The 25,878-nt window shown below is 35.4% G+C and overlaps 1 protein-coding gene across 1 annotated transcript in view; it reads left to right on the top strand.

Moving 5' to 3' along the window:
- LOC136039114 (uncharacterized) overlaps positions 1-25,878 on the top strand; it is a 70,743-nt gene that overhangs the window by 16,201 nt on the left and 28,664 nt on the right. Inside the window, exons 5-6 of the mRNA XM_065722599.1 lie at positions 484-644; positions 14,261-14,503. Of these exons, the coding sequence (XP_065578671.1) occupies positions 484-644; positions 14,261-14,503 (404 nt within the window). The remainder of the gene's footprint in view (positions 1-483; positions 645-14,260; positions 14,504-25,878) is intronic.

Raw genomic sequence — 25,878 nt, forward strand, 5'->3', positions numbered from 1 at the left:
ATTTATTGTGTATTTTTCTGTATTTGAAATTCAAACACAAATATATTTTTAGTATAAATATGCTTAGACGCGATAATAATTTATTTTGTTTCTAATTTGGATTCAGAATCCTTGTATTTGGAATTTAAGTGTTAGAGAAATACGATGCAAGTGAGAAGAAACATAAAATAAAATGAATGTAGTCAATTTTGATTCCATGAGCCTGGTAGGTTTTACTTTGGAGGTTTCTTTGCAAAGGGGTCAACTGATTTTTTAATGTGTCAATATAGTCCCCACAGCAAAATACTTCGAAGTCACTTGAAGATTGGCAACATTATTCTACCCCTCTAACCCAGGTTAGTTTTCTGCGGTGTCCGTTGTTATATCTACGATATTAAATATGCTGATGCTATATTTTGGGGGATAAACATGCATTTTCAATTTGCTGATTGTCATCAAATTCTGTTGAATCTTCTTTAATTCAAACGTAATTTTTCTTTGCAGAAAATGTGCATAAAATGGCGTCTTGGGTAGATCCTGAAGACATGAACAATTTAATAGTTAGCCTTTCTCTGCATGACTCAAAAGAATTTCAAGTGTATGAGATTGCGTATATTGGTGGAGTATTCACTTTCAGTTTCAAGTTTGCTATACAAACTGCTAAGGTAAGCTCTTCCCTCTATCTCCCCATTTCTGTCTGTCTGTCTCTCTCTCTCTTTCTCTCTCACTCTCTCTCTCTCTCTCTCTCTCTCTATCTCTTTCTCTCTCTCTCTCTCTCTCCCTCTTATTTTCTCTTTCCCTTCTGTCGTTCTCTATCCGTCTCTCTTTCTCCCTCTTTCTTTGTATTTTTGAACAATTGGATCTTTCTTTAATCAATCACTTTTGACTCTTAAAAAGAGCACTAGAACATATGATTTTCCAATCCAATGAACCCTCTTCTAAATTTCCATGATCCCCCTTTCTGTACGAGTGACAAAAATAAAATATATATAATTCACATCTTTCTTTATTAAGGGTCCCTACACGAGGGCACTTGACAAGCTTTACTCTGTAAATCTATACAAGCCTTGATGTGTGTTTTTTTTTTCAAGCACTTCTGTTTGTTTTGTTGACCTCAAGAAAAGCCTGAACAAATTGTAATTTTTTATAAATTAGCCAGAAATACACCAGACGAGTGAAGTAAAATTCAAGCGTTATTTAAATTAATGGGATTTAAATAAGCCTTAAACGAATTTCTATCCTTTTATTTTATTTCTTTTCAGGCCCGGATTAAGAAAAAAGTTTTCAATTAAAGTATCCGTCTCGACATTCGTCGACATTGGTTCAATCCTTTTCGTATTGTTTAGAGTATATCGAAAAAAAACAACAACAGAGATCGGCAAAAAAAAAAAACAAGAACAAACATATTAATTTTAAAGCCGTATTGGCTGATAAAAGTTTGAATATTTTCAACTCTGGAAGGCCAATAAAATAGCCATGAAGTTGGCAATACAGCATGGCGACGACAGTAACAACGGCCATCAAAGGGGGTAAAATTATTGTCTTGATCTGGACAATCTGTCTTGGCTTTTTTCTACAATTGGCCAGGACTTCCGTTGAAAATCCACTGAATATCCACTGAATTGAATTCCATTGTCTTGGAAGAAAAAAGGGAAAAATAAAATCTAATATATATAAATATATATATGTATATATATATATATATATATATATATATATATATATATATATATATATATATATATATATATATATATATATATATATATATATATATATATATATATATATATATATATATATATATATATATATATATATATATATATATATATATATATATATATATATATTATATATATATATATATATATATATATATATATATATATGTATATATATATATATATAAATATATATATATATACTATTGATGTCTAATCTTTATGATATTGTCCAAAGTGTAGCCACTGGCCAAATCTTTCCCAAAGATTTCTTTTCAGTCAACATTGTGGTGCAATTTATTTTGGTCATGTTTGGCCTTGGGACAGAACGCCGAAGCTCACTCTGCCCTCGTGTTGAATCCTGATAAATCTCAAACAAGTGACCTTCTATTTGACCTACTGGAACGAGGCAATGCCAAAGAGCTGCTAAACTACTCTTACAGTGGAATGGAAAGCTGCATATTTGAGTATATGCTTTCATGTGCTAGATCATTAACTATTGGTGAAGCAAAGGACTATTATAACTTTCTTTACTCTTTGAATATTACGAAGAATAACCCTAAACAAGGTAAGCTTGAGCTTAAGATCCACGATGAAACTTGAGAACTAATCCTTAACCCCCCAACCCACCCCTCCATATACAACCACGTTGGGCTTGAAGAAAGAACTGAAACTTTTGCGCTGGTCAAGTCTCATGATCATAGAAACTTTGTAAGGGGCTCATTCGATCGGACATTCAACGTTCTAACACCTTTTATGTAGGCCAAAAGTAATGCGAGAGCAACCAGCCTTCCTCACTTACCCTTTTGTGCTACCCCTCCTTCTGGAGGCCCAATGATATTGGATCTAAGTTCGGAGATATTATGTTTTGTTCAGAAACTCTAGAAAGTTCAGAGCGTTGTCTGGGTATCAAAATAGTGTATCTGCACCATCTTAAAAAAGGCTAGGGAGATCAAGTTACAACTTCCATGGAGTTTCTTGTTTTTTGGGTGGAGGAGGTATTAGGTTTTCCAATTTAAACTTTGGGGAGAGAACAGCGAAGGATTAATTAGGTTTTGCCTAGAATTTACTAAAATTTTGGTAATCTAAGTCCTTGTGAGATTCGAAAGTATTTACAGTGAAGTAGTAATATAAAGTGGAAGAAATTAAGTTTACCTAGGTCATTGTATATAAGTTTATACAGTATAATCAAACTCAGTATTTTTTTTAGCTACTACATTATCGGCGCTTACAGACAGTTCTTTCTCTTCCCATTTAATCTGCCATCAGCGGTCCAGTGTACATTGCCCTGGAACACGTATTTTGGCAGAAACGTTCTCAAAATGCCTTTGAAACCAACTTGTGACTTCGAAACCAACTTTGAAATCAACTTGTAATTTCTAAAATCATCTAATAATAACATTACACTACTAATAACCGATTTCTGTATACTATATGTATTAGAATAAATTAATTTAAAATTAGATTCTTTAAAAGTTATTGTTACAAAGGTGAAGCCAAATTTTGTGTTTAAGAGAAATCTGACTTGCCTACTCGTGAAAAAAAATCTAATGTCGCTTAAATTTCTTCTTATTTCAAGGTTCTCCGGGGCACTTGCATCTCGGTCCGTTTTTGTCTAACGGTTGAGATAGGGAATGATTTTACTGTCTAAATTTGTATACCAGGGTTAACAAAAGGGGGTACAGGTAATCTCAAGATCGGTTCGGGAAATTGAGTCGAAACTTTGGGAAGTTCTGTGGAGTCAAATAAATCTCAAATTTTGACTTGATGAAGGGGGCAGAGGTAAATCTAAAAACACTATGCGTATTTAACCTGTAACAATAACTTTATTTGCAATATCTTGAAACCAGCTTTAGAAATGTAGCTCCAATTTCAGGTAGTGAAGGGAGGAGGAGGAGGAGACTTCAAATTTTGTGCTGGAATTTATGGTTGCTTAATTGAATGCTGGAATTTGGCTAAATTTATGGTTTCCAAAGCATCTCATGGCCTTTGCACTAGAATCTTCATTGGGAATTACAACTTTGTAGCGAGGTAAATCCAAAGACACTATTGAATACGAAGCTATGAACTTATCGTATGAGCAATATTTCTGAAATGGCCTGAGATATCATGTTAAAGCTTTCAGGGAATTTTATATGGACCAAGTTAGCCTGAAATTTATACTTATTGAGAAGGAGCAGGGGGAGAAGGGATTTTTTCGATTCACCTAGCTTTTTTGCACTATAACCCTTTCTGAGACTCGTGATCTATTCATGGTTAACTAGCATTGTACTAAACCAAGACAAACTATGTATTGCTGCCTGATGAAAATATCGTATCTGCTTTATCCTTAGGGCTTTTGGGATCAAGCTGAAAATTTTGAAGGAATGTAAGGGAAAGGATTTAAAGATCTGGTGTCGAATCTATTTAAATTTTGAGCTCTATTAGCCCCTATTGGACTAAAATCTATTTGCAGTGAAGCTGTTTTTAGAACAAGAGAAACCATGTTAACCGTTTTATTAACGTGCCGCATCTGTAATATCTCCAGAACAGTTTGGGAATTGAGTTAAATTTTCAATGGGATTTGTAGGACCAAGTAAACCTTGAATCTTGGACAGAGGTAGATATAAAGATATACTGTGCCCCTGAGATTGATCTGGAAGATCTATTTTCGTTAAAAACCGGAAAATTATGGCAAGAAGATGATATTTTGCTGTTTTGACGAACTTGGGGGCTTGAAAATAGCTCCTCCCCCCGCCTTAGAGATTGAGTTCATGTGTATCTACTCATTTGTTTTAATTCCTCAAAATCTGTCACACTTTAGTACTTTCTAGGATTTTAATATAAAATGAAGATCCGGACAACTAACTTTTGCTAGTTTTTGACTTTTTAGAGCACTCTCAATTAGTAGCATTAATTCAGGAAAATAATTTGGACGAGGGAGAGGGAAAATGGATTTGTACAAAATCTGAAGGGGGGATTTTATTTCTTTACCAACGTTTTCGTTGAAAATACCGAAAAATTGCATTTTTGATTAAAATATCAAAAGAAGCAGTTTTTAAATCTTTGGGACACTTGCCCCCTGCCCCTCCAATTGACGCCACTGCAGTCAAGAGTATATCAGTAAGAATAAAATACTGAAGAATGAAATTTTTTGATGAAAATATGAAAGGAAGCAGTTTTTTTAATCTTTGGGACGCTTGTCCCTCCTATTGATGCCACTGCAGTCAAGAGTACATCAGAAAGAAGAAAAATACAAAAAGTAATATGAATTATATTTTGTTAGCTACGATTTAAGTTAATTTTGACCTAAAAATGCTGGTTTGGCACTTTTGAATGAGCGTATAATAATGTTAAATTGGTATCCGTGGATATATGTCACTCAGGGGCGTAACCAGGATCCAGTTTTGGGAATAGTTAAAACCAATTAAGGAGGGGGGTAACTATGAAATTATTTTTTTTAGTCATTATATAGACGAAATGGATATTCAATTTTTTTTTAATGGGTAGAGTCTCCTCTCTGTATCCCCCCCCTGGCCACTTCAATGACGATATTTTAAACTAACTGCCTGTAGTATTTGACTTAAGACAACTTTTCTCATCCTACTTGATGGGGTATGAGATACTAGACAATCTTTCTTGACACACTGTGTCTTCAAAGTCTTTATTGAAACACTGGACAATCTTTCTTCCACTTGATTGTGCATATTATTTTTCAATGTCTTTAAACTTTTTACAATACGATAAAAGAACGATATCATTCTAAAATAGGCTACTTCAAAAAGAGTTGTTTAAATCGAAAGCATCTAACTCTCAGCGTTTGCTTACGAATAATCTTTCTCTTAGGGTCAACTTTTAATTAGACATAAAGCGTCTCGTGTTGTCGTCCAAGTACATTTGAAAAGAGAAGGTGGGATCCACACCAAGACATGTGAGCAAAAAATTCTTTTTTTTTGTGGTCACAGCCAATAATAAGAATTTTCTTAATAATTTGTATAAAAATTGCCCAAAAATTTGGGAAAATCTAGGATATCTGGGAACGAGCGAGTCGCGAGGCCCCTTTTGTACGTTTCTGCCACATTTCTTCCCTTTTTTCTCTGTGATACCGACTTAAATTTCGAGCCTGTTCTAATTTCCACTGCCTTTGTTCTAATTCTAGTTCAGTTTCCGTCCATCCTCCAAATCATATTATACATTAGTTATTAACAGCTACATTATACATTATTCATTATCACTTTACTCATTATCAACATTATTAGCTAACTTAGCTGCCATCACCAAATTAGCTGCCATCAGATCACTTTTAACTCTTAAAAAGGGAACTATAAATTTCAATTTCTAATCATTTGTGTCCCCTCTGAGGTTTATACTACCACCTCTTCCAGAAAACCTTATATATTCCCGGGGCAAAAGTTTCAACCCTTGTTTCCCCTGCACTCTGTATGTTGACCCCAAAGTTTTTGTTATTTGATCCAACGGAAATCTATTGGTTGCATTTAAGGACAGGAGAATTTTCAACTATTCGATTTCAACTATTCATTTTACGGCCTTTCTGATTCAGAGGTAATTCACGAACAGAAATTACTCCGTGTATGAAATGGCTGCTCCCTTCTCAACGCCCTGCTCTTTACGCTAAAGTTTTTTACTGTTTAATAAAGAAGAATTGAGAGAAAGAGTCAAACTTTAGCGTAAAGAGCGGGGCGTTGAGAAGGGAGCAGCCCCTTTCATACACGGAGTAATTTCTGTTTGTTTTAAGTTTTAATGTGGGTCCTTACTTTCAGTTAAAAAAAATAGTTTTTTTATTTAATAATATAAATAAAACAGGCAAGAACTCACCGTGTGTATATTAGACCATTCATCGTCGAGAAGAGGCTCACCATTCGAGCTATTGCAGCCATTTTGCGTAATTGAAGGGGCCTAAAATAAAAATAGTGTTGAAATGAGGAAGAAATATGATATATATATATATATATATATATATATATATATATATATATATATATATATATATATATATATTTCTTTAATACATATTAATGAAATGGAAAAGGAAATGAGATAATGATAAATAGATGAGGAACAAAAATTATAATGTTGATAATGAATAATGTTCAAGTAATAGTGTTATCACGTTGATAATGAATAATGAATGAATAATATTCACGGGCAGCGACGAAAAGCCAGCGAATTCGTGTTTCTGGTTTCGTGTGCACTGAAGAATTAGCTAAATAAATCAAGCTGGAAATTTGGAAAATTATATTGAAGAATTTTGGAACCAAAGAACCAGCAAAAATGAGGTGTGCACTTGTTTGATTGTTTATCGGTGTGCTTGTTAATCCGGAGTGTAACTTCGAAAACTAAGTGGAGCAAAAATGAAAGGAACGATTTATTGTGTATTTTTCTGTATTTGAAATTCAAACACAAATATATTTTTAGTATAAATATGGTTAGACGCGATAATAATTTATTTCGTTTCTAATTTGGATTCAGAATCCTTGTATTTGAAATTTAAGTGTTAGAGAAATACGATGCAAGTGAGAAGAAACATAAAATAAAATGAATGTAGTTAATTTCGATTCCATGAGCCTGGTAGGTTTTACTTTGGAGGTTTCTTTGCAAAGGGGTCAACTGATTTTCTAATGTGTCAATATAGTCCCCACAGCAAAATACTTCGAAGTCACTTGAAGATTGGCGACATTATTCTACCCCTCTAACCCAGGTTAGTTTTCTGCGGTGTCCGTTGTTATATCTACGATATTAAATATGCTGATGCTATATTTTGGGGGGGGATAAACATGCATTTTCAATTTGCTGATTGTCATCAAATTCTGTTGAATCTTCTTTAATTCAAACGTAATTTTTCTTTGCAGAAAATGTGCATAAAATGGCGTCTTGGGTAGATCCTGAAGACATGAACAATTTAATAGTTAGCCTTTCTCTGCATGAGTCAAAAGAATTTCAAGTGTATGAGATTGCGTATATTGGTGGCGTATTCACTTTCAGTTTCAAGTTTGCTATACAAACTGCTAAGGTAAGCTCTTCCCTCTATCTCCCTATTTCTGTCTCTCCCTCTCTCTCTCTCTCTCTCTCTCTCTCTCTCTCTCTCTCTCTCTCTCTCTCTCTCTCTCTCTTTCTCTCTCACTCTCTCTCACTCTCTCTCTCTCTCTCTCTCTCTCTCTCTCTCTCTCTCTCTCTCTCTCTCTCTCTCTCTCTCTCTCTCTCTCTCTCTCTCTCTCTCTCTCTCTCTCTCTCTTATTTTCTCTTTCCCTTCTGTCGTTCTCTATCCGTCTCTCTTTTTCCCTCTTTCTTTGTATTTTTGGACAATTGGATCTTTCTTTAATCAATTACTTTTGACTCTTAAAAAGAGCACTAGAACATATGATTGTCCAATCCAATGAACCCTCTTCTAAATTTCCATGATCCCCCTTTCTGTACGAGTGACAAAAATAAAATATATATAATTCACATCGTTCTTTATTAAGTGTCCCTACACGAGGGCACTTGACAAGCTTTACTCTCTAAATCTATACAAGCCTTGATGTGTGTTTTTTTTTTCAAGCACTTATGTATGTTTTGTTGACCTCAAGAAAAGCCTGAACAAATTGTAATTTTTTTATAAATTAGCCAGAAATACACCAGACGAGTGAAGTAAAATTCAAGCGTTATTCAAATGAATGGAATTTAAATAAGCCTTAAACGAGTTTCTATCCTTTTATTTTAGTTCTTTTCAGGCCCGGATTAAAAAAAAGTTTTCAATTAAAGTATCCGTCTCGAGATTCGTCGACATTGGCTCAATCCTTTTCGTATTGTTTAGAGTATATCGAAAAAAACAACAACAGAGATTGGCAAAAAAAAAAAAAAAACAAGAACAAACATATCAATTTTAAAGCCGTATTGGCTGATAAAAGTTTGAATATTTTCAACTCTGGGAGGCCAATAAAATAGCCATGAAGTTGGCAATACAGCGTGGTGACGGATCAGCTTTACTTCTCTGTCATCCTAGAGACATTACTTTTGAAATTTTGTTATTCATTTGCTTTAGTTTAGGTTAAATTATCCTCGTTTTATATTCTGGTGTGGTAGATTCCCGAATCAGAGAGTCTAGGTGTTTCTCCCGTAGAAAATTTTTCTCCACGGCACCATAATCCCCTTCCATAATTTGAATGTTCATTAGAGGGAATATTAAAAGTTTTACTGACCTAACTGAGTCAGATGTGATGCTATAGGGTTGCCTATAGTAAAGAGCGATAAGGGTCTAATATATTATTACTTTTTTTCCCAGAGACCTTTCATATGGAAGGGGTGGTCGTATGAACTTCGGAGGGACATTATTCAATTGCAAATTAAAAGTTCTTATAGCTTTTTAAATATTTGAGAGTGATTGGAGGGCAACAAGCTACAGCCCACACCTTTTTTTCCCTGAACATATCCGATAAAAATTTTGAGATAACCATTTTGTTCAAAATAACTCAAGGTCAAATAACCATGCCTCCAGGTTTGATCTCCCCCCCCCCCCCTTCTAGCCCACAGGGGAAGCGCTAGAAGGTATGCCGTATAAACTTAGGAGGGGGCTCATTCAATTGGAAATTGTAAGTTCCAGTGCCTTTTTTGAAGACTTAAAAGTAATCAGAGGGCAACTACCCCCTCCCAAGCCATTGCTTACTGTTGTTAGGAAGGGGTCAGGTGCCTCAAATGCTGTATTTTAATGCCAAAACATCCTAATTCCCATTGAGCCTTCAGGTAAATACAGAATTAGTTCTAAGGAGATAGGGGAGGTGGGGTGGATGTAGAAATTGATATTTAATCCCACTTGATTTTTGGGAATATTTCTGGTCTACGCTATTACTATGAAAGTAAAGAGTAATATTAAACCCCAAAATTTGCAGAATCTGTTTCGCATAGGAGGGGGGCTGTCCCTTTTTCATCCCCAACCTCCCCCTCGTGGTCGTAGAAACTTTGGAGGATTCTCGTTTGATCGGAAATCGAGTATTTTAGTCCTTTTTATAAGTCAAAAATATTGGAGACCAGTCCCTGTCCTAAAATTTTTGATATCCGGTCCTTTGGGTTATTTAATCGAATTTTTTAGGCATCTGTTATTACTTTCTCTGGCTGTTCAATTTTGCGCATGGGGGAATTTTCCAAGGGGGGGGGGGGGTGACGCCAGATTCCCTAATTAGGGCTCTTACAAGATAAGGGTCTTCATTTTAAATGCAAAATTGTTTCGACAGTTGTTACAATACTTACACGGGGCTGAAAGTCTTTCCTTTCGCAGATATAAGAAAATTTATTTGTTTCTTTTTGTGTTAGGATTTTGTCTCACTTTATGACAATATTTGTCTCTACTTTGTTGAAATACATATACAATAAAAAAAGGTAAGTAGAGGTAAGACGCAAATCTAGATCAATAATTCAAAATCTTTTTCAATTATTCAAAATCTTATTTCCTGCTAGTAAATTCAACTGCTAAGAAATTAATTTACCTTAATTATTTACTTTATTTGCTTCGTTAATCTACCTTATTAATGAGTACTTTATTAATTTGTTTGCGGTAGGAATTGTTGAATATACAATACCAGATTTAAGAGGTTTGCATTATTCTTCAAAAATAGCATTAAATGTTGTTAGTTCCTCCCTGTGACTTGTAGTTACACCTTTTCTCTTTTTGTATATAATTATATAAGATTTGTTTTTATATTTAGATACCCCTATTTTATTTGAAGATGTTTGGTTTCCTTTCAGTTCTTTTCCCTTATTTATGGGTAATGGCAACCCTAAATTTCTATCTTATCTCTCAGTTTCCTTTTTTTTCTTTCGTTGAAATCCATTTTTTTTTGCTTTTTCTTATGAAGGTGTGGCTGTGTACTTTGCGATTTTGTCTTTGAGTGATTGGATCATACTCTTTTAATGAATAATTTGAAATTGTTTTCTAAAAATGATTTTTTTTTAACGGAAAAGTAAAAAAGTCATATTAAAACGTTTGACGAGCAAAAATAAGGTCATTTGTTGGTCTAAATTGAAAACGGAAAAAAATCGCTAACAATGGATAAATATATCCCAAAACGAAAAGAAATCAAATGATTTATTACATCAATCACTAAGATAAAAAGTAATAAAGTATAGATGAATAGATGAAAAAAGAATAAAAAGTATAGATGAATTCTAAAATAAAGAGAAAGTAAGATGGTCAATCGAAACAAAACTACATCAAATAGAAATTAAAATAAACAGGAGAAGAGCGACCACCCCTTAAAAATTTCGAAGGCCAGATTGTTATTTGGGCTTTATCTCAAGACTAATCAAAGTTTACAAGTAAAAGTAATGCTATCACCCCCTCTTTTTTCTTAAACCCTCCAAGCGGTTTGAGTGTCACTTGTATTTCCTTAAAAACGATATGTATTTAGAAGATTATGGTTTTTATATGTCAAAACATCAACAACAAAAAAATACCATAATGAGCAAGATAAAAAAAAAAAAGAATAACCAATAACATGAAAGTAGACTGACTGTTTAATTATTAATTATTTTATTAACTATGAATATAATGATGTTAATTCCTGGCAATTTCAGCAGTTTTGTTTTTCGTTATTATAACTATTACAGACCAAATTTCGTAAGTATATTTTGTTTTTAGTAAAGCGCAAGTGACAGCTACAACGGTGTCACAAATAAGAAAAACTTTGGTTTTTCACACGGTTTCATAATAAATAATTACTCAAATTGGGCTTACAAGACCACATCACACAATCTAAAACACCAATTAAAGGTGTTTTAAAACACCAAAAAAAGGAAATTTTTTTCCGTTTTCAACACCAATAAAAGGGTGTGCGAAAGCACAGGATGGCTGGCCCCCAACCCCCCATTGCACTTCCTGGCTGAAGGGCCAGGAAACGGAGATCAGCACCGCCGGTACGGACTGTAAAGTCTAATGCCGTATCCTTTACCTTTACCTTATTGATGGCAAACAGAATTGAAAACGTTTTAAGTCGTTGTTGAAGTTGAATTTAATAAACGTTTTAAAATGAACCATGAAATATATACTAAAAAATTTGTTTTTTTTTTGGTGGAAAATAGTGTATGTGTTCAATGCCAGGGTGGTGACAAGGCCAGATTTCAATACTAATGATACTAGATTACATAAAATAATTTTTTGTGGCACATAGTGAAAACAAACTCCTCCTAGTACAAAAAGCGTACTAAATATAAACATATAAGCATTTTCTTTCAGAGAATTTATTATATTTAAATGAATAAATTAAAATTTCTAAAGCTACCTAAAACGTAACTGCTTTGAGTTCTTGCTGTATTTGGTAGACGGTAATCTGGTAATATTGTAAAAAAAAAAACGATAACTCTATTTGGTAATCTCTCTTCAATGTGTTCATTTCACTCTCCGAGATATATATATATATATATATATATATATATATATATATATATATATATATATATATATATATATATCTATATATATATATTCCATGTTTAAACCGTCTTGATAAAAGCGCTCTCTATACTCATTGATGGCAGCAGTAAGATTAGTAAACAAAAATCGAGATAAGGGTCCGAGAAATGCATACTCAGAGACATGTTGTTTCCCTGATTTTAATAGACTTTCAATAAATTCAACACGTCTTCGCAGTTGTTAGGTGTTTTATAATTTCATAAAATTGCAAAATCAAATTTAAATGCATTCTATGCTGACTTTTATTTACGCCAATCATTCAGGCAGTTGCGTGATACGTAGTGTGACTGAAAATTACATCTTGTCAAATTAATATGACCAACTTGGGATTTGAGTCCTTTCCTGAATTGTAAATTTGTTTATCGTCAATCTATAAAGGATTTAGTTTAAACGTTTCATGGCTTTAAAGGCATTTTTTCTAAATATCAATTAGAGTAGCTTCCATTTCTTTGTTTTAATTTATTTTTCGGGTACAATTTCATATGAATGGCATAAAATTATCCATCGCCCGTAATTATTTTTTGTAAAGAGGAAAAAGCCTTGGGTTTTTTCATAGCTGGAATCTAGTAAAGAGCGAACGACAGCTAGTGTTTGTTGACATTATCGTGTTTACAAGTGCAGCACGAACTTGTTGGTAATTTGTCCTAGTTTGTGTTGTAATGTCAAGAGTTTAAGGAACCCTTAGACAGAAGAAGTCGGATTGGACACGGATGAATGGGTTTTTCTGTTCTCATCGTCAATTCTCGTAAATAAAACTTTTTAACCGCCAACCTACAATTGTCTCTATTCTGTGAAACTTAATTTATTTGGATGTTTGTTTCTGTGTTCGTTTTTGCGTTTAGCTCTTTATTATTACTTGTGTTCCTTCGCTTCTGTGCCCCTTCGTCCCTGTATCTATTCCTGTTTTGTCCGTATGTTAAGTCACGCGTTGGTTCCTGTGCTTTTTCCCTTCTGCGTCGCTTCATTTTAATGCCCTTACCTTTTCCCTATTTTAGCTCCTGTTCCTGATGTTTGTTCTTGTTTTTCTCGCCTTGTTCTTGTTTTTATTTTTTATTATTTTTTTTTTTTTGGGGGGGGGGGGGCTGATTCAGGAAACACTCTTTTAGGGCCATTAATAAACCGTATATTTTTTTTGGGGGGGGGAGGGGGCTGAATCAAGAAATATCATCTGTTGAACACTCTAAAATATCGTTACGTCCCAGAATAGGTGGGTATAGTTGCTAGTCGAGTCCACTTAGAAGTTAGGATATTTGTAGTGTTTGTGCTAAGAAAAACCCCATAAATAAATAAAATGTCTCCAGTTGTCTCAATATTTTCTTTAGTTTCAGTACGCTTTGATGGTGGTATGATGTCATATCAACTGCTAACTTTTGTCATGTAAAGTGCAGTTGATATTTCAGTTAAGTTGTTTATTGGTTGTCCAACACAATTGTAGCTTTTAGATTTTCTGATATTTACATTTTCTTTGTCTTTTCAAAATCCATATACACTGAAAAAAATTTCATTCCATTTGCCAAAAAATTCTTTTTTGTGTTTGTGAAAAGTTACGTTTTGTTTTATTTCTATTAACTATCAACTCTGTAATAGAGTTAAATAGAGTCTTGACTTTCGATTTACAGTCAAATGAGTCCTTTCTTCAATTTCTATGATCACCTCTTCCATGTGAAGTGTGGGGGGATAAAGGAAAATTATGCATAGAAGAACTTTATACATATACACTAATACATGGAAATCCTCGCTCTTTACTTAGGGCCCCCAAAAGGGGACACTGACCACAAAAGCTACAAAAAACTAAAATCCAATAAAAAATAAAATGAAAAAGATATAGTATATTCATTTTGAGTGATTTTCTATTAGTATTTTACAAATTATACACATGCGTTAACAAAATTAACTCGTACGTAATAAAAACTGCGTAAAAATATGCACATGCCAATCTTCAATACTCATATATGGAAAAAGAAAATGTGGGTGATAAAAAAAAAATTCTGATTAGATATTTGAATTCAGGATGAAAAGTTACTCAATGGACGATGCAAGCGCTCCATACGCAAAAGTCTTTCTCAACAGGTGTAATCTGCTTAACACAAAATAGTTGTGTATTTTTATCTTTCAGAAAAATCTTGTCAATTTTTCCTGTGGAGTATCTGATTTATTTGCACTCTTCGGAGAAAATGGTCGACATGAGGCTGCCCATGTATCATTAGTATCAGGAAACGCTGTATGGGTACAAGATGATGTTTGGCAACAACGAGTTACTTATCTTGCAATTGATCAGTTAGATCCGCTTGAAGTTTATTTGAGTGACATACTGAAACCTTATAATTACAGCGAAGAGTCCATATTTCGTGCACTAACGGTAAGTCTCTGTTCTTGGGTTACTTATCGGTATTAGCAATTTGTTATAAAAAATGTGCCATCTATAGAATTCATACCCATGATCTTTGGAATAATAGTCTGTTACTGTTACTGTTTATGGTAGTTCTTGCCTAATTGGGAGTCATCTTAGTCACTTGGCAGCATATATCAGGCAAAGGCGTAACATTATTAGTCAAAAAGTTTGGGGGGGGATGAATTTTACCGACTGGCTGGTCATTTTCACACCGCCGTTTATCGTTGAGTCGACTCAATTTTTTATCGAGTGGCTGAAACCATTGGGGGGGGGGGGTCCCTCTCCCTGCCAGATACGTGTCGCCTCGAAGGTTAGGTATATTTTCTAGGCTGTAGGTTCGAACTCGCAAATATCTAACTCCTAGTTATTTATGATTATGCAGATGACGCGAAGTAAAGTTCGTTCCCTGTGTTTTTGATTATATTTATGGCAAGTATATATAAAAGTCGGGAACGAGACGACTAACAGACCGCTAAGTGATGCAAGGTGACTCCCATAACTACAGCACTTGATTATCAAGAGGAGGATCTGACCCCTCGCCCATTACGATCTGTTGAAAGCTTCCGCTTTGGTCACCTTCATGAAAACCACAAAAAAATCAAATAATTTTTAAGTCTCATGTCCCAAAATAAGAACAAATCTTCAGAGAAATTCAGAAAATTTATAGGAGGGGACGGACCCACAATCGTGTCCTAAGCCTAGAGGTACATGTAACGGGAATGACACCTTAAACCCTCAAATGTAACCACCATTCCCTGCTAAATTTCTCACTTGTAATTGCTGCTTGGTTTTCAGTAATACAGCGTTCAGGTTTGACATCATGACAGTTTAAAAATAGTACAGGTTTCTATCTATCTATCTATATATAAATAAGTTGTCTGTGTGTGTGTCGAGTGACGTCATGTTTGTGTGTCGACTGACGTCATGTTTGTCAAGTGACGTCATTTTAAGGATTGAGCTGTATGCGTCATGAAGTTGTTTGTTGACTGACGTCATGTTTGTCAACTGATGAAATTACATACCGGGACACCGGGACACAAATGAGGACCGGGACACAGGGAATATAAATGACGACCGGGACACAGGGACACAACTACAACGGGGACGCCGGGGGCACAGGCGGGATATATAAATGACGACCGGGACACAGTGATTGTTCGAATAGAAATTACAGACCGGGACACCGGGACACAAATGACGACCGGGACACCGGGACACAGGGAATATAAATGACGACCGGGACACTCAAAGAGAAATTACAAACTGGGACACCGGGACAAAAATGACGACCGGGACACAGGGAATATAAATGACGACCGGGACACAGGGAATATAAATGACGACCGGGACACAGGGACACATCATTAGAATAATGAGGTATAGATCTGAATACGGATTTTTTTTTCCCATGGACAATTATATGTTGAATGTTCAAGAGTCAGTAAACCTGACAATCTATTTTTATGCATAGACAATGGAACAGCGAAGAATGTTGTATATTCGCATGTTTTACGTTGTTAAAAACATATATATATATATATATATATATATATATATATATATATATATATATATATATATATATATATATATATATATATATATATACATATAACACCATATATATAACACCAACTAGGTGTTGGGGTGGCGCGAAGTGCCACCCCAACAGCTAGTATATATATATATATATATATATATATATATATATATATATATATATATATATATATATATACTAGCTGTTGGGGTGGCGCTTCGCGCCACCCCAACACCTAGTTGATGGGGCGCTTCGCGCCCCCCCAAGCCCCCCCGCGCGCGTAAGTCGTTACGTGCCATATTAGTTATGCGCCATTGTAGTTGTGTCCCTGTGTCCCACCTGTGAATATAGATAGATTTATATATATGTTTCAAACTACGCAAAAATTGCGAATAAACAACATTCTTGGCTTTCCCATTGTCTGTGCATATGCAAAGCCGTATGTACTAATAATGACGTCATATACAAACGCTCTTTTTACAAACAAACAAACATGCATCCACATAACTCGTTTTTATATAGATAGATACAATACAAATTAACTGCGTAAAACTTGCGAATAAACAACATTCTTCGCTGTCCAATTGTCGCTGCATATAAATACATTGTCAGGTTTACCGACCCTCGAACATGCAACGTACAATTGTCCATGGGAAAAACAATCAGGATTAAGATCTATACCACATTTTTCTAATGATTGACCTTGAGCTTTGTTAATGGTGATTGCAAATACTAATCGAATTGGGAATTGCAATCTTTTAAATTGAAAAAGCAGATCCGTTGGAATCATGGGAATGCGAGGAATAAGAACAGCCTCACCCTCATAAGGCCCTGTCAAGATTGTGGCCTCTATTAGGTTTTCCATTGTTTTTTTTTACGGCAAGTCGCGTGCCATTGCAAAGCTTTGGTGGGTTGATATTTCTTAAAAGTATTATTGGTACGCCTATTTTTAGTTGTAGCACGTGTGGTGGAAACCCTGAAGGATCTATGGAATTTAAAAATTCAGATGGATAATTAACCGCTTCATTTGGTTCCAAAACTGTGTCGACTGACTTGTAAAGGACTGCCTGGTCTCGAATCTTGTTCAAAACAATATTGTTGATTTCGTGGACGTCTATATTTTTGGGTGCGAGAATCGCTCTTTCACTTAGCCATTTATTATTTTTATAATTTTTTAGAATATTCGGAAATACTTTTTCAATCAATTCATTTTTGGACGTCACTAAATTACAGAAATCAGCAGGTAGTTGTATACGTCCTGAAATTGAGTCTACTGTTTGACCAGAGTCATCGTTTTGCAATCGGACACGCATATTTGTAGTTAATTTTAATATTTTTACGTGTGCCTATAAATTAGAATTTTTTAGGCAAGCATTCATTTCGTCTGCAGGAGTTAAACTACGTAAAAATTGCGAATATACAACATTCTTGGCTTTCCCATTGTCTCTGCATATACAAAGCCGTATGTACTAATAATGACATCATATGCAAACGCTCTTTTTACAAACAAACAAACATGCATACATACAACTCGTTTTTATATAGATAGATAGATAAAATACAAATTAACTGCGTAAAACTTGCGAATATACAACATTCTTCGCTGTCCAATTGTCGCTGCATATAAATAGATTGTCAGGTTTACCGACCCTCGAACATGCAACGTACAATTGTCAATGGGAAAAACAATCAGTATTAAGATCTATACCACATTTTTCTAATGATTGACCTTGAGCTTTGTTAATGGTGATTGTAAATGCTAATCGAATTGGGAATTGCAATCTTTTAAATTGAAAAGGCAGATCCGTTGGAATCTTGGGAATGCGAGGAATAAGAACAGCCTCACCCTCAAAAGGCCCTGTCAAGATTGTGGCCTCTATTAGGTTTTCCATTGTTTTTTTTACGGCAGGTCGAGTGCCATAGCAAAGCTTTGGTGGGTTTATATTTCTTAAAAGTATTATTGGTAGGCCTATTTTTAGTTGTAGCACGTGTGGTGGAAACCCTGAGAATAATATCTCGAGGTAAAAACTGATCACCGACCATGACGATGGCCACTTCGTCGATAGTTGGAGCATTGTATCTACGCACATGTTGGCCAGGAGGCGTTTTGTCAGCGGAAATAACAATTTTATGCGTATAAGTAGGTATCAAATCGATGGCTGTTTTGAACAGACGCACTAAATTATTATTTTCGTGGAAAAGATGTTGTAATTGGGAAACGATTGTCCTTTCAATGTTGGGAGAAATTTCGCAACGTGCATTCAATTCAGAATTTCTATCACTGATGAAGTACAATTGTAAAAATTTATGATTCTCGCCTGAGAATGATAGAAGAGACCCTGCTCTATGATAAATTTGCCCTTTTACTTTGAAAGTAGACATAAATTGATCTGGATTTTCAATTTGGGCTCCAAACGACGTCATTTGGAAACATGAGTTGTATTTTCTGATTCATTTATATTCCTTATGTCCCGGTGTCCCGGTCGTCATTTTTATCCCCCTGTTTTATATCCCGCTTATTTTTCAGTTTTTTCCTTTTTTTAGTTTTTTTTTACTTTTTTAGTTCTTTTAGTTTTTACGTTTTTTAGTTTTTTTTAGTTTTTTAGATGATTTTTTTTTAGTTTTTTACCTTTTTTTCTTTTTAGTTTTTATTGGTTTTTACCTTTTTTTAGCTTTTTATCTTTTTTATTTTTTTTTATTTTTATTTTTAATTTTATTAGTATTCTTTTTCTCTTCTATTTTTCATTTTTCCTTTTTTTTAGTTTTTTTTAGTTTTTAGTTTTTTAAGTTTTTTCCTTTTTTTAGTTTTTCGGCTTTTTTATTTTTTTATTAGTTTTTAGTTTTTTTTGTAGTTTTTGCCTTTTTTTAGTTTTTTCAGTTTTTTTTTTAGTTTTTAGTTTTTTACCTTTTTTAGCCTAACCAGGATTTGAACCTGGGACCTTCATTCTCCGTTCTGACACCCTCTCTCACCGAGTGACTACTCCAGCATGTTCATTTTGGTGTTTTAAATGGTATATTATTAACCAAATTAATGTGTTTTACAATATACTAAGCATCGTCATAACAAAAATGACGGCAACTAATTTCATGACGTCAGCCGAAACATGACGTCACCTGATCCACAGACCCACAGACAGACAGACAACTTATTTTTATATATATAGATATATATATACTAGCTGTTGGGGTGGCGCTTCGCGCCACCCCAACACCTAGTTGGTGGGGCGCTTTGCGCCCCCCAAGCCCCCCCGCGCGCGTAAGTCGTTACGCGCCATATTAGTTACGCGCCATATTAGTTACGCGCCATTGTAGTTGTGTCCCTGTGTCCCACCTGTGAATATAGATAGATTTATATATGTGTTTCAAACTACGTAAAAATTGCGAATATACAACATTCTTGGCATTCCCATTGTCTGTCCATATACAAAGCCGTATGTACTAATAATGACGTCATATGCAAACGCTCTTTTTACAAACAAACAAACATGCATACACACAACTCGTTTTTATATAGATAGATAGATAGATAGATACAATACAAATTAACTACGTAAAACTTGTGAATATACAACAGTCTTCGCTGTCCCATTGTCTGTGCGTATAAATAGATTGTCAGGTTTACCGACCCTCAAAGATGCAACATACAATTGTACATTGGTAAAGCAATCTGTATTAAGATCTATACCGCATTTTTCTAGTGATTGCCCTTGAGCTTTGTTGATGGTGGTTGCAAATGCTAATCGAATTGGGAATTGCAATCTTTTAAATTGAAAAAGCAGATCCGTTGGAATCATGGGAATGCGAGGAATAAGAACAGCCTCACCCTCATAAGGCCCTGTCAAGATTGTGGCATCTCTTAGGTTTTCCATTGTTTTTTTTTTTACGGCAAGTCGCGTGCCATTGCAAAGCTTTGGTGGGTTGATATTTCTTAAAAGTATTATTGGTACGCCTATTTTTAGTTGTAGCAGGTGTGGTGGACACCCTGAAGGATCTATGGAATTTAAAAATTCAGATGGATAATTAACCGCTTCATTTGGTTCCGAAATACAAATTAACTGCGTAAAACTTGCGAATATACAACATTCTTCGCTGTCCAATTCTCGCTGCATATAAATAGATTGTCAGGTTTACCGACCCTCGAACATGCAACGTACAATTGTCCATGGGAAAAACAATCAGTATTAAGATCAATACCACATTTTTCTAATGATTGACCTTGAGCTTTGTTAATGGTGATTGCAAATGCTAATCGAATTTGGAATTGCAATCTTTTAAATTGAAAAGGCAGATCTGTTGGAATCATGGGAATGCGAGGAATAAGAACAGCCTCACCCTCAAAAGGCCCTGTCAGGATTGTGGCCTCTATTAGGTTTTCCATTGTTTTTTACGGCAAGTCGAGTGCCATTGCAAAGCTTTGGTGGGTTTATATTTCTTAAAAGTATTATTGGTACGCCTATTTTTAGTTGTAGCACGTGTGGTGGAAACCCTGAAAGATCTATGGAATTTAAAAATTCAGATGGATAATTAACCGCTTCATTTGGTTCCAAAACTGTGTCGACTGACTTGTAAAGGACTGCCTGGTCTTGAATCTTGGTCAAAACAATATTGTTGATTTCGTGGACGTCTATATTTTTGGGTGCGAGAATCGCTCTTTCACTTAGCCATTTATTATTTTTATAATTTTTTAGAATATTCGGAAATACTTTTTCAATCAATTCATTTTTGGACGTCACTAAATTACAGAAATCAGCAGGTAGTTGTATACGTCCTGAAATTGAGTCTACTGGGAGCTTTCCGTTTCCCATTGCCAGCAATTGATCTGAAAATGTTTGACCAGAGTCATCGTTTTGCAATCGGACACGCATATTTGTAGTTAATTTTAATGTTTTTACGTGTGCCCATAAATTAGAATTTTTCAGGCAAGCATTCATTTCGTCTGCAGGAGTTGATCTAGGTATTATAGGTAATGTTTGCCTGAAATCTCCCGCAAGCAATATTAAGGTGCTGCCAAAGGGTTTCGACTTCCCTCGCAAATCTTTCAAGCATTGATCCAGAGCCTCGAGCGATTTTTTGTGTGCCATTGTGCACTCATCCCAAATAATAAGTTTGCATTGCTGCAATACTTTACCCATCCCAGATGATTTGGAAATATTGCACGTGGGAGTTTCTGTAGAATGCAAGTTCAGAGGCAATTTCAAAGCGGAATGAGCAGTTCTTCCACCAGGCAGCAATGTTGCGGCTATTCCGGACGACGCAATTGCCAACGCTATATCATTTTTAGATCGAATTGATGCCAGAATCAGTTTTATCACAAACGTTTTACCAGTACCTCCTGGCGCATCCAAAAAGAAAATTTCTCCAACGTTGCTATCGACACAATGCATTATCGTATCATAAATGTCTTTTTGTTCCGACGTTAACTTGGAAATGTTATTTTGTACATACGACAATAGATCACTCGTACTGTAACTTTGTTCACGATCCAATTCTACACGTGTCGAAACAGCAGCGATACGGTTAGGTGAAGGCATTCCCAAATCCTGAAGAGGTTTGTTTGCCATACTTATGCACAAATCTTCTATAACAACTAAAGTGTAGTTATAAATTTCTGATGTAAAATCAAAAGTCATGTCTGACGTCTCTAACTGTTTTCGATGAAGTATATCTTCGGACATTTTTGACTTATATTTTTCCCATAACTCTGTAGGAGCTGATGGAGAGCAAGTTGTTAAAATGATGCCAAACAATGCACGAATTTGACTTGGGGTTGACGTTTCGCATGCGTCATTGATGCAGTTATCCCAGTGTTGGTCATTCTCCAATAAATTCAGAGCTTGGCATGCACTACGGTAAGTGTCATGTATAGTACCATTTACAGTCCTCAAATACTCAAAGGATGTCGGACCGGGTACATTCACCAAAAGCAGGCGTAGAAAGAAGCATTCATGTTGATTGGGGTGAACGGTGTAGAGTCTTCCTATCGTGGTATCTTTGAAGATGGTAGGTTGGCCGTCGACTGACTTACCCTGTTTTCGACGTTCAAATACTTTATTTTTAGTATTCCACGTGTAATACGAAGGCACTTCAGTATACAGCAGTTTTTTTGCAAAAGAATAATTTTTGCAAAGCGAAAAAAAAGCTGTTAATGTTGTATCCGGTGGATTCAGGACTCTTTGTTGCACGTTGGTTTCCGTGAAATAAACACGTTGACCATTCTGTAAATGTACCGCTAAGTGAACAACAGCTAGACTACGTTCATGTATCGGAAATGAAAGAATTCGCCAAACAGCTTCATTACTGCTTATGTATCTTCCAGCCTGATATTCTACGATTTCATCGAAATCTTTGATTTCGGACTGCAAGCCAAAAACTGCCATGTCACTGCCTTTGTTGACGTATTTACATATGTATTTGATTGCCTTTACGGAGTTACAGTATTCAACGTTTATGTGTGCATTAAATGTTTTTGATAATAATGGGGAATATGGAACAACCCACTGGTTATCTACTTCGATGGTGGTACCGTTACGCTTCTTTATTATTGCTGTTTTACCGCCATCTTCAGTAGATCTTCTTCTATATTGTGGGTAACCATCATTGCCAGTAATTGTTTTGGGTACTAAAAGTCGAGGATATTGCTTTGTGCACCTTCCTTTGGCCATGCATGGTGAATTTTCGTTCAGTGCACCGCAAGGTCCATGTATCATATTTTTTACAATAATATCATGTAACCCCTTATCGACATTTTTATCAGGTATTTCAGCGGAAATCACATCATCAATTTCGTTTGAAGTATTTTTTTTATGTAGCCAGATTAGTATATGTGCTTGTGGCAAACCTCGTTTTTGCCATTCCAATGAGTACATCCAGCATCGCACTGACCCAAACACTTCATGTTTTACAAGGTAGTTTATCAGTGATTTCAACTTTTGCCGGAAGACACGTGCCGTAATGTCATGCCTATGAACCGCCGATTGTCCTTGAAGTAAAAGCTGCAGTATCTCGTCCCAAGATTGATTACATGTAAATGTAATAAATAAATCTGGACGACCATAGAGACGAACATACGCAATAGCATCTTGAGCATATTCATGCATATGACGGGGACTGCCAGCATATGACGAAGGTAAAATTGTTAATCTTCCAACGTTTGTGGTATTACCGTCATTTATAACTGCATCTCGCAAATGAATGTATTGTTCAGAGCGGAGCTTGGTCTGATTCAGGCGGATATATAGCAAACGTTCTGATTCAATTTTAGCATACATATCCACGACAAATTGGTGAAACAATTCACGGCATTTTAAAATATAATTTTCTTCATCCTGCCGAATCATTAGTCTATAGGAATAATAATGCATTGCACTGCATTTCTTATTCATTTCTTTGTTAGTGGCTGGATTCATCAATTTAATATTAAAGTGATAGCCGTCGGCTCCATCCCAAAAAATGATAGTATATTGTAGGGCATCGTAGCATCGATGAGTTTCAGCAATTCTTAACAACTGAGCGTTTCGCTTATGTAGAATAATATCTCGAGGTAAAAACTGATCACCGACCATAACGATTGCCACTTCGTCGATAGTCGGAGCATTGTATCTACGCACATGTTGGCCAGGAGGCGTTTTGTCAGCGGAAATAACAATTTTATGAGTATCAGTAGGCATCAAATCGATGGCTGTTTTGAACAGACGCACTAAATTATTATTTTCGTGGAAAAGATGTTGCAATTGGGAAACGATTGTCCTTTCAACGTTGGGAGAAATTTCGCAACGTGCATTCAATTCAGAATTTCTATCACTGATGAAGTACAATTGTAAAAATTTATGATTCTCGCCTGAGAATGGTAGAAGGGACCCTGCTTTATGATAAATTTGCCCTTTTACTTTGAAAGTAGACATAAATTGATCTGGATTTTCGATTTGGGCTCCAAACGACGTCATTTGGAAACATGAGTTGTATTGTCTGATTTTTGACAAAAAACGCTTAGATTCTGACGTAGTTCCAGTAAGGAAAGTCTTCAATGGCTCTGGTGGTGCAGCCAATAGAGGAAGTTTAACTTTTCCTGAGGCGCAACACATTCCCATTGTTTCACCATTGAATTTCAAGGCCTTGCAATAGGGACAAATTTTAGACATTGTCCCGATTTGAACACATCTACTCAAGCTATAATCATCGACTGGGTTGTACCTGAATGCCAGGCGATAACTTTCAGATTGCTCTGATTCCTCGGCACGCTTTCTTTTCTTACTTTCTCTATCAGCAGCAAGCCTGATTTCTTGCTGTTCTTGTAATTCCTCGGCACGCTTTCTTTTCTTACTTTCTCTATCAGCAGCAAACCTGATTTCTTGCTGTTCTTGTGATTCCTCGGCACGCTTTCTTTTCTTACTTTCTCTTTCAGCAGCAAGCCTGATTTCTTGCTGTTCTTGTAATTCCTCGGCACGCCTTCTTTTTTCACATTCTCTTTTAGCAGCAAGTCTGCTTCTGCGTTGCTCTGGTAGTTCCTCGGCATGCTTTCTGTTCTTTCTTTCTCTATCAGCCTCAAGCCTGTTTCCCTGCTGGTCTTTTGATTCCTCGGCACGCCTTCTTTTTTCACTTTCTCTTTTAGCAGCAAGTCTGCTTCTGCGTTGCTCTGGTAGTTCCTCGGCATGCTTTCTGTTCTTTCTTTCTCTATCAGCCTCAAGCCTGTTTCCCTGCTGGTCTTTTGATTCCTCGGCACGCCTTCTTTTTTCACTTTCTCTTTTAGCAGCAAGTCTGCTTTCGCGTTGCTCTGGTAGATCCTCGGCACGCTTTCTTTTCTGACTTTCTCTATCAGCAGCAAGTTTTTTGGCATAGACTCTTTGAGCATCTTCATCAGTCATTGTAAACTTAAACATTAATAGATTTCTACGCGAACATATGTCTTATATAACTTGAATGACGTCACCTTCAAAGCAAAAATGACGGCAACTAATTTCATGACGTCAGCCGAAACATGACGTCACCTGGTCCACAGATCCACAGACAGACAGAAAACTTATTTTTATATATATAGAAGATATATATATATATATATATATATATATATATATATATATATATATATATATATATATATATATATATATAATCTCTAGAAAATCTTCTATAGGTTAATTTTGTATGTTCAAATAATCATTTTCTTCAAATTATTATTTCAATCCTCTAAGCGCTCTTGCTACAGACGTCGATTACTTAGACGTTTAACCGAGTGAAGTAAACCCCAATTTAATAGAGTTATCTACAAAATCTTTGAACTCGAACTTTGTCCTACTCTAGTCTTTGAAGAGCATTAGATGTCAATAGCGCTAATTTATTTGAATCTCTTAGTTTTCGATTTTTTTTTTCAATTTTAATTTTACTGATAGGTAGGCTATATTAAGCTAACTAAAGTTCTTAAGATGTTTCTAGCAATCTATCTAAAAGATCAAACTCTTTTCTTGTAGGTAGTTGTTAAGGAAATTTTACAATCTTCTTAAAAATTGCTACTTAAAAATTCAGTGTGTTATATTTGTGCCTAACTTGTGTAGTTTTATACTAATCCCCGGCTGACTTGAGTCGGAGATTTTCAGCTTAGATGTTGTTTTTTTTTTGTCAACGAAGGAGGTTGCTTCTGATTGAAGACTTCCATTTATGTTTATTTATTACTACTACTAACAACTCACCGCAATACCAAGCCGCATGAGGCCAACACTGCAACGCACGCTCCTCCTCCATCCTATTCTATTAAAGCACCCCTCTTTACACCCTCCCAGGAAGTTCCCATTTCCCTTAAATCTTTATT

Source organism: Artemia franciscana, chromosome 19, assembly GCF_032884065.1.
Source record: "Artemia franciscana chromosome 19, ASM3288406v1, whole genome shotgun sequence".
NCBI lineage: Eukaryota > Metazoa > Arthropoda > Branchiopoda > Anostraca > Artemiidae > Artemia > Artemia franciscana.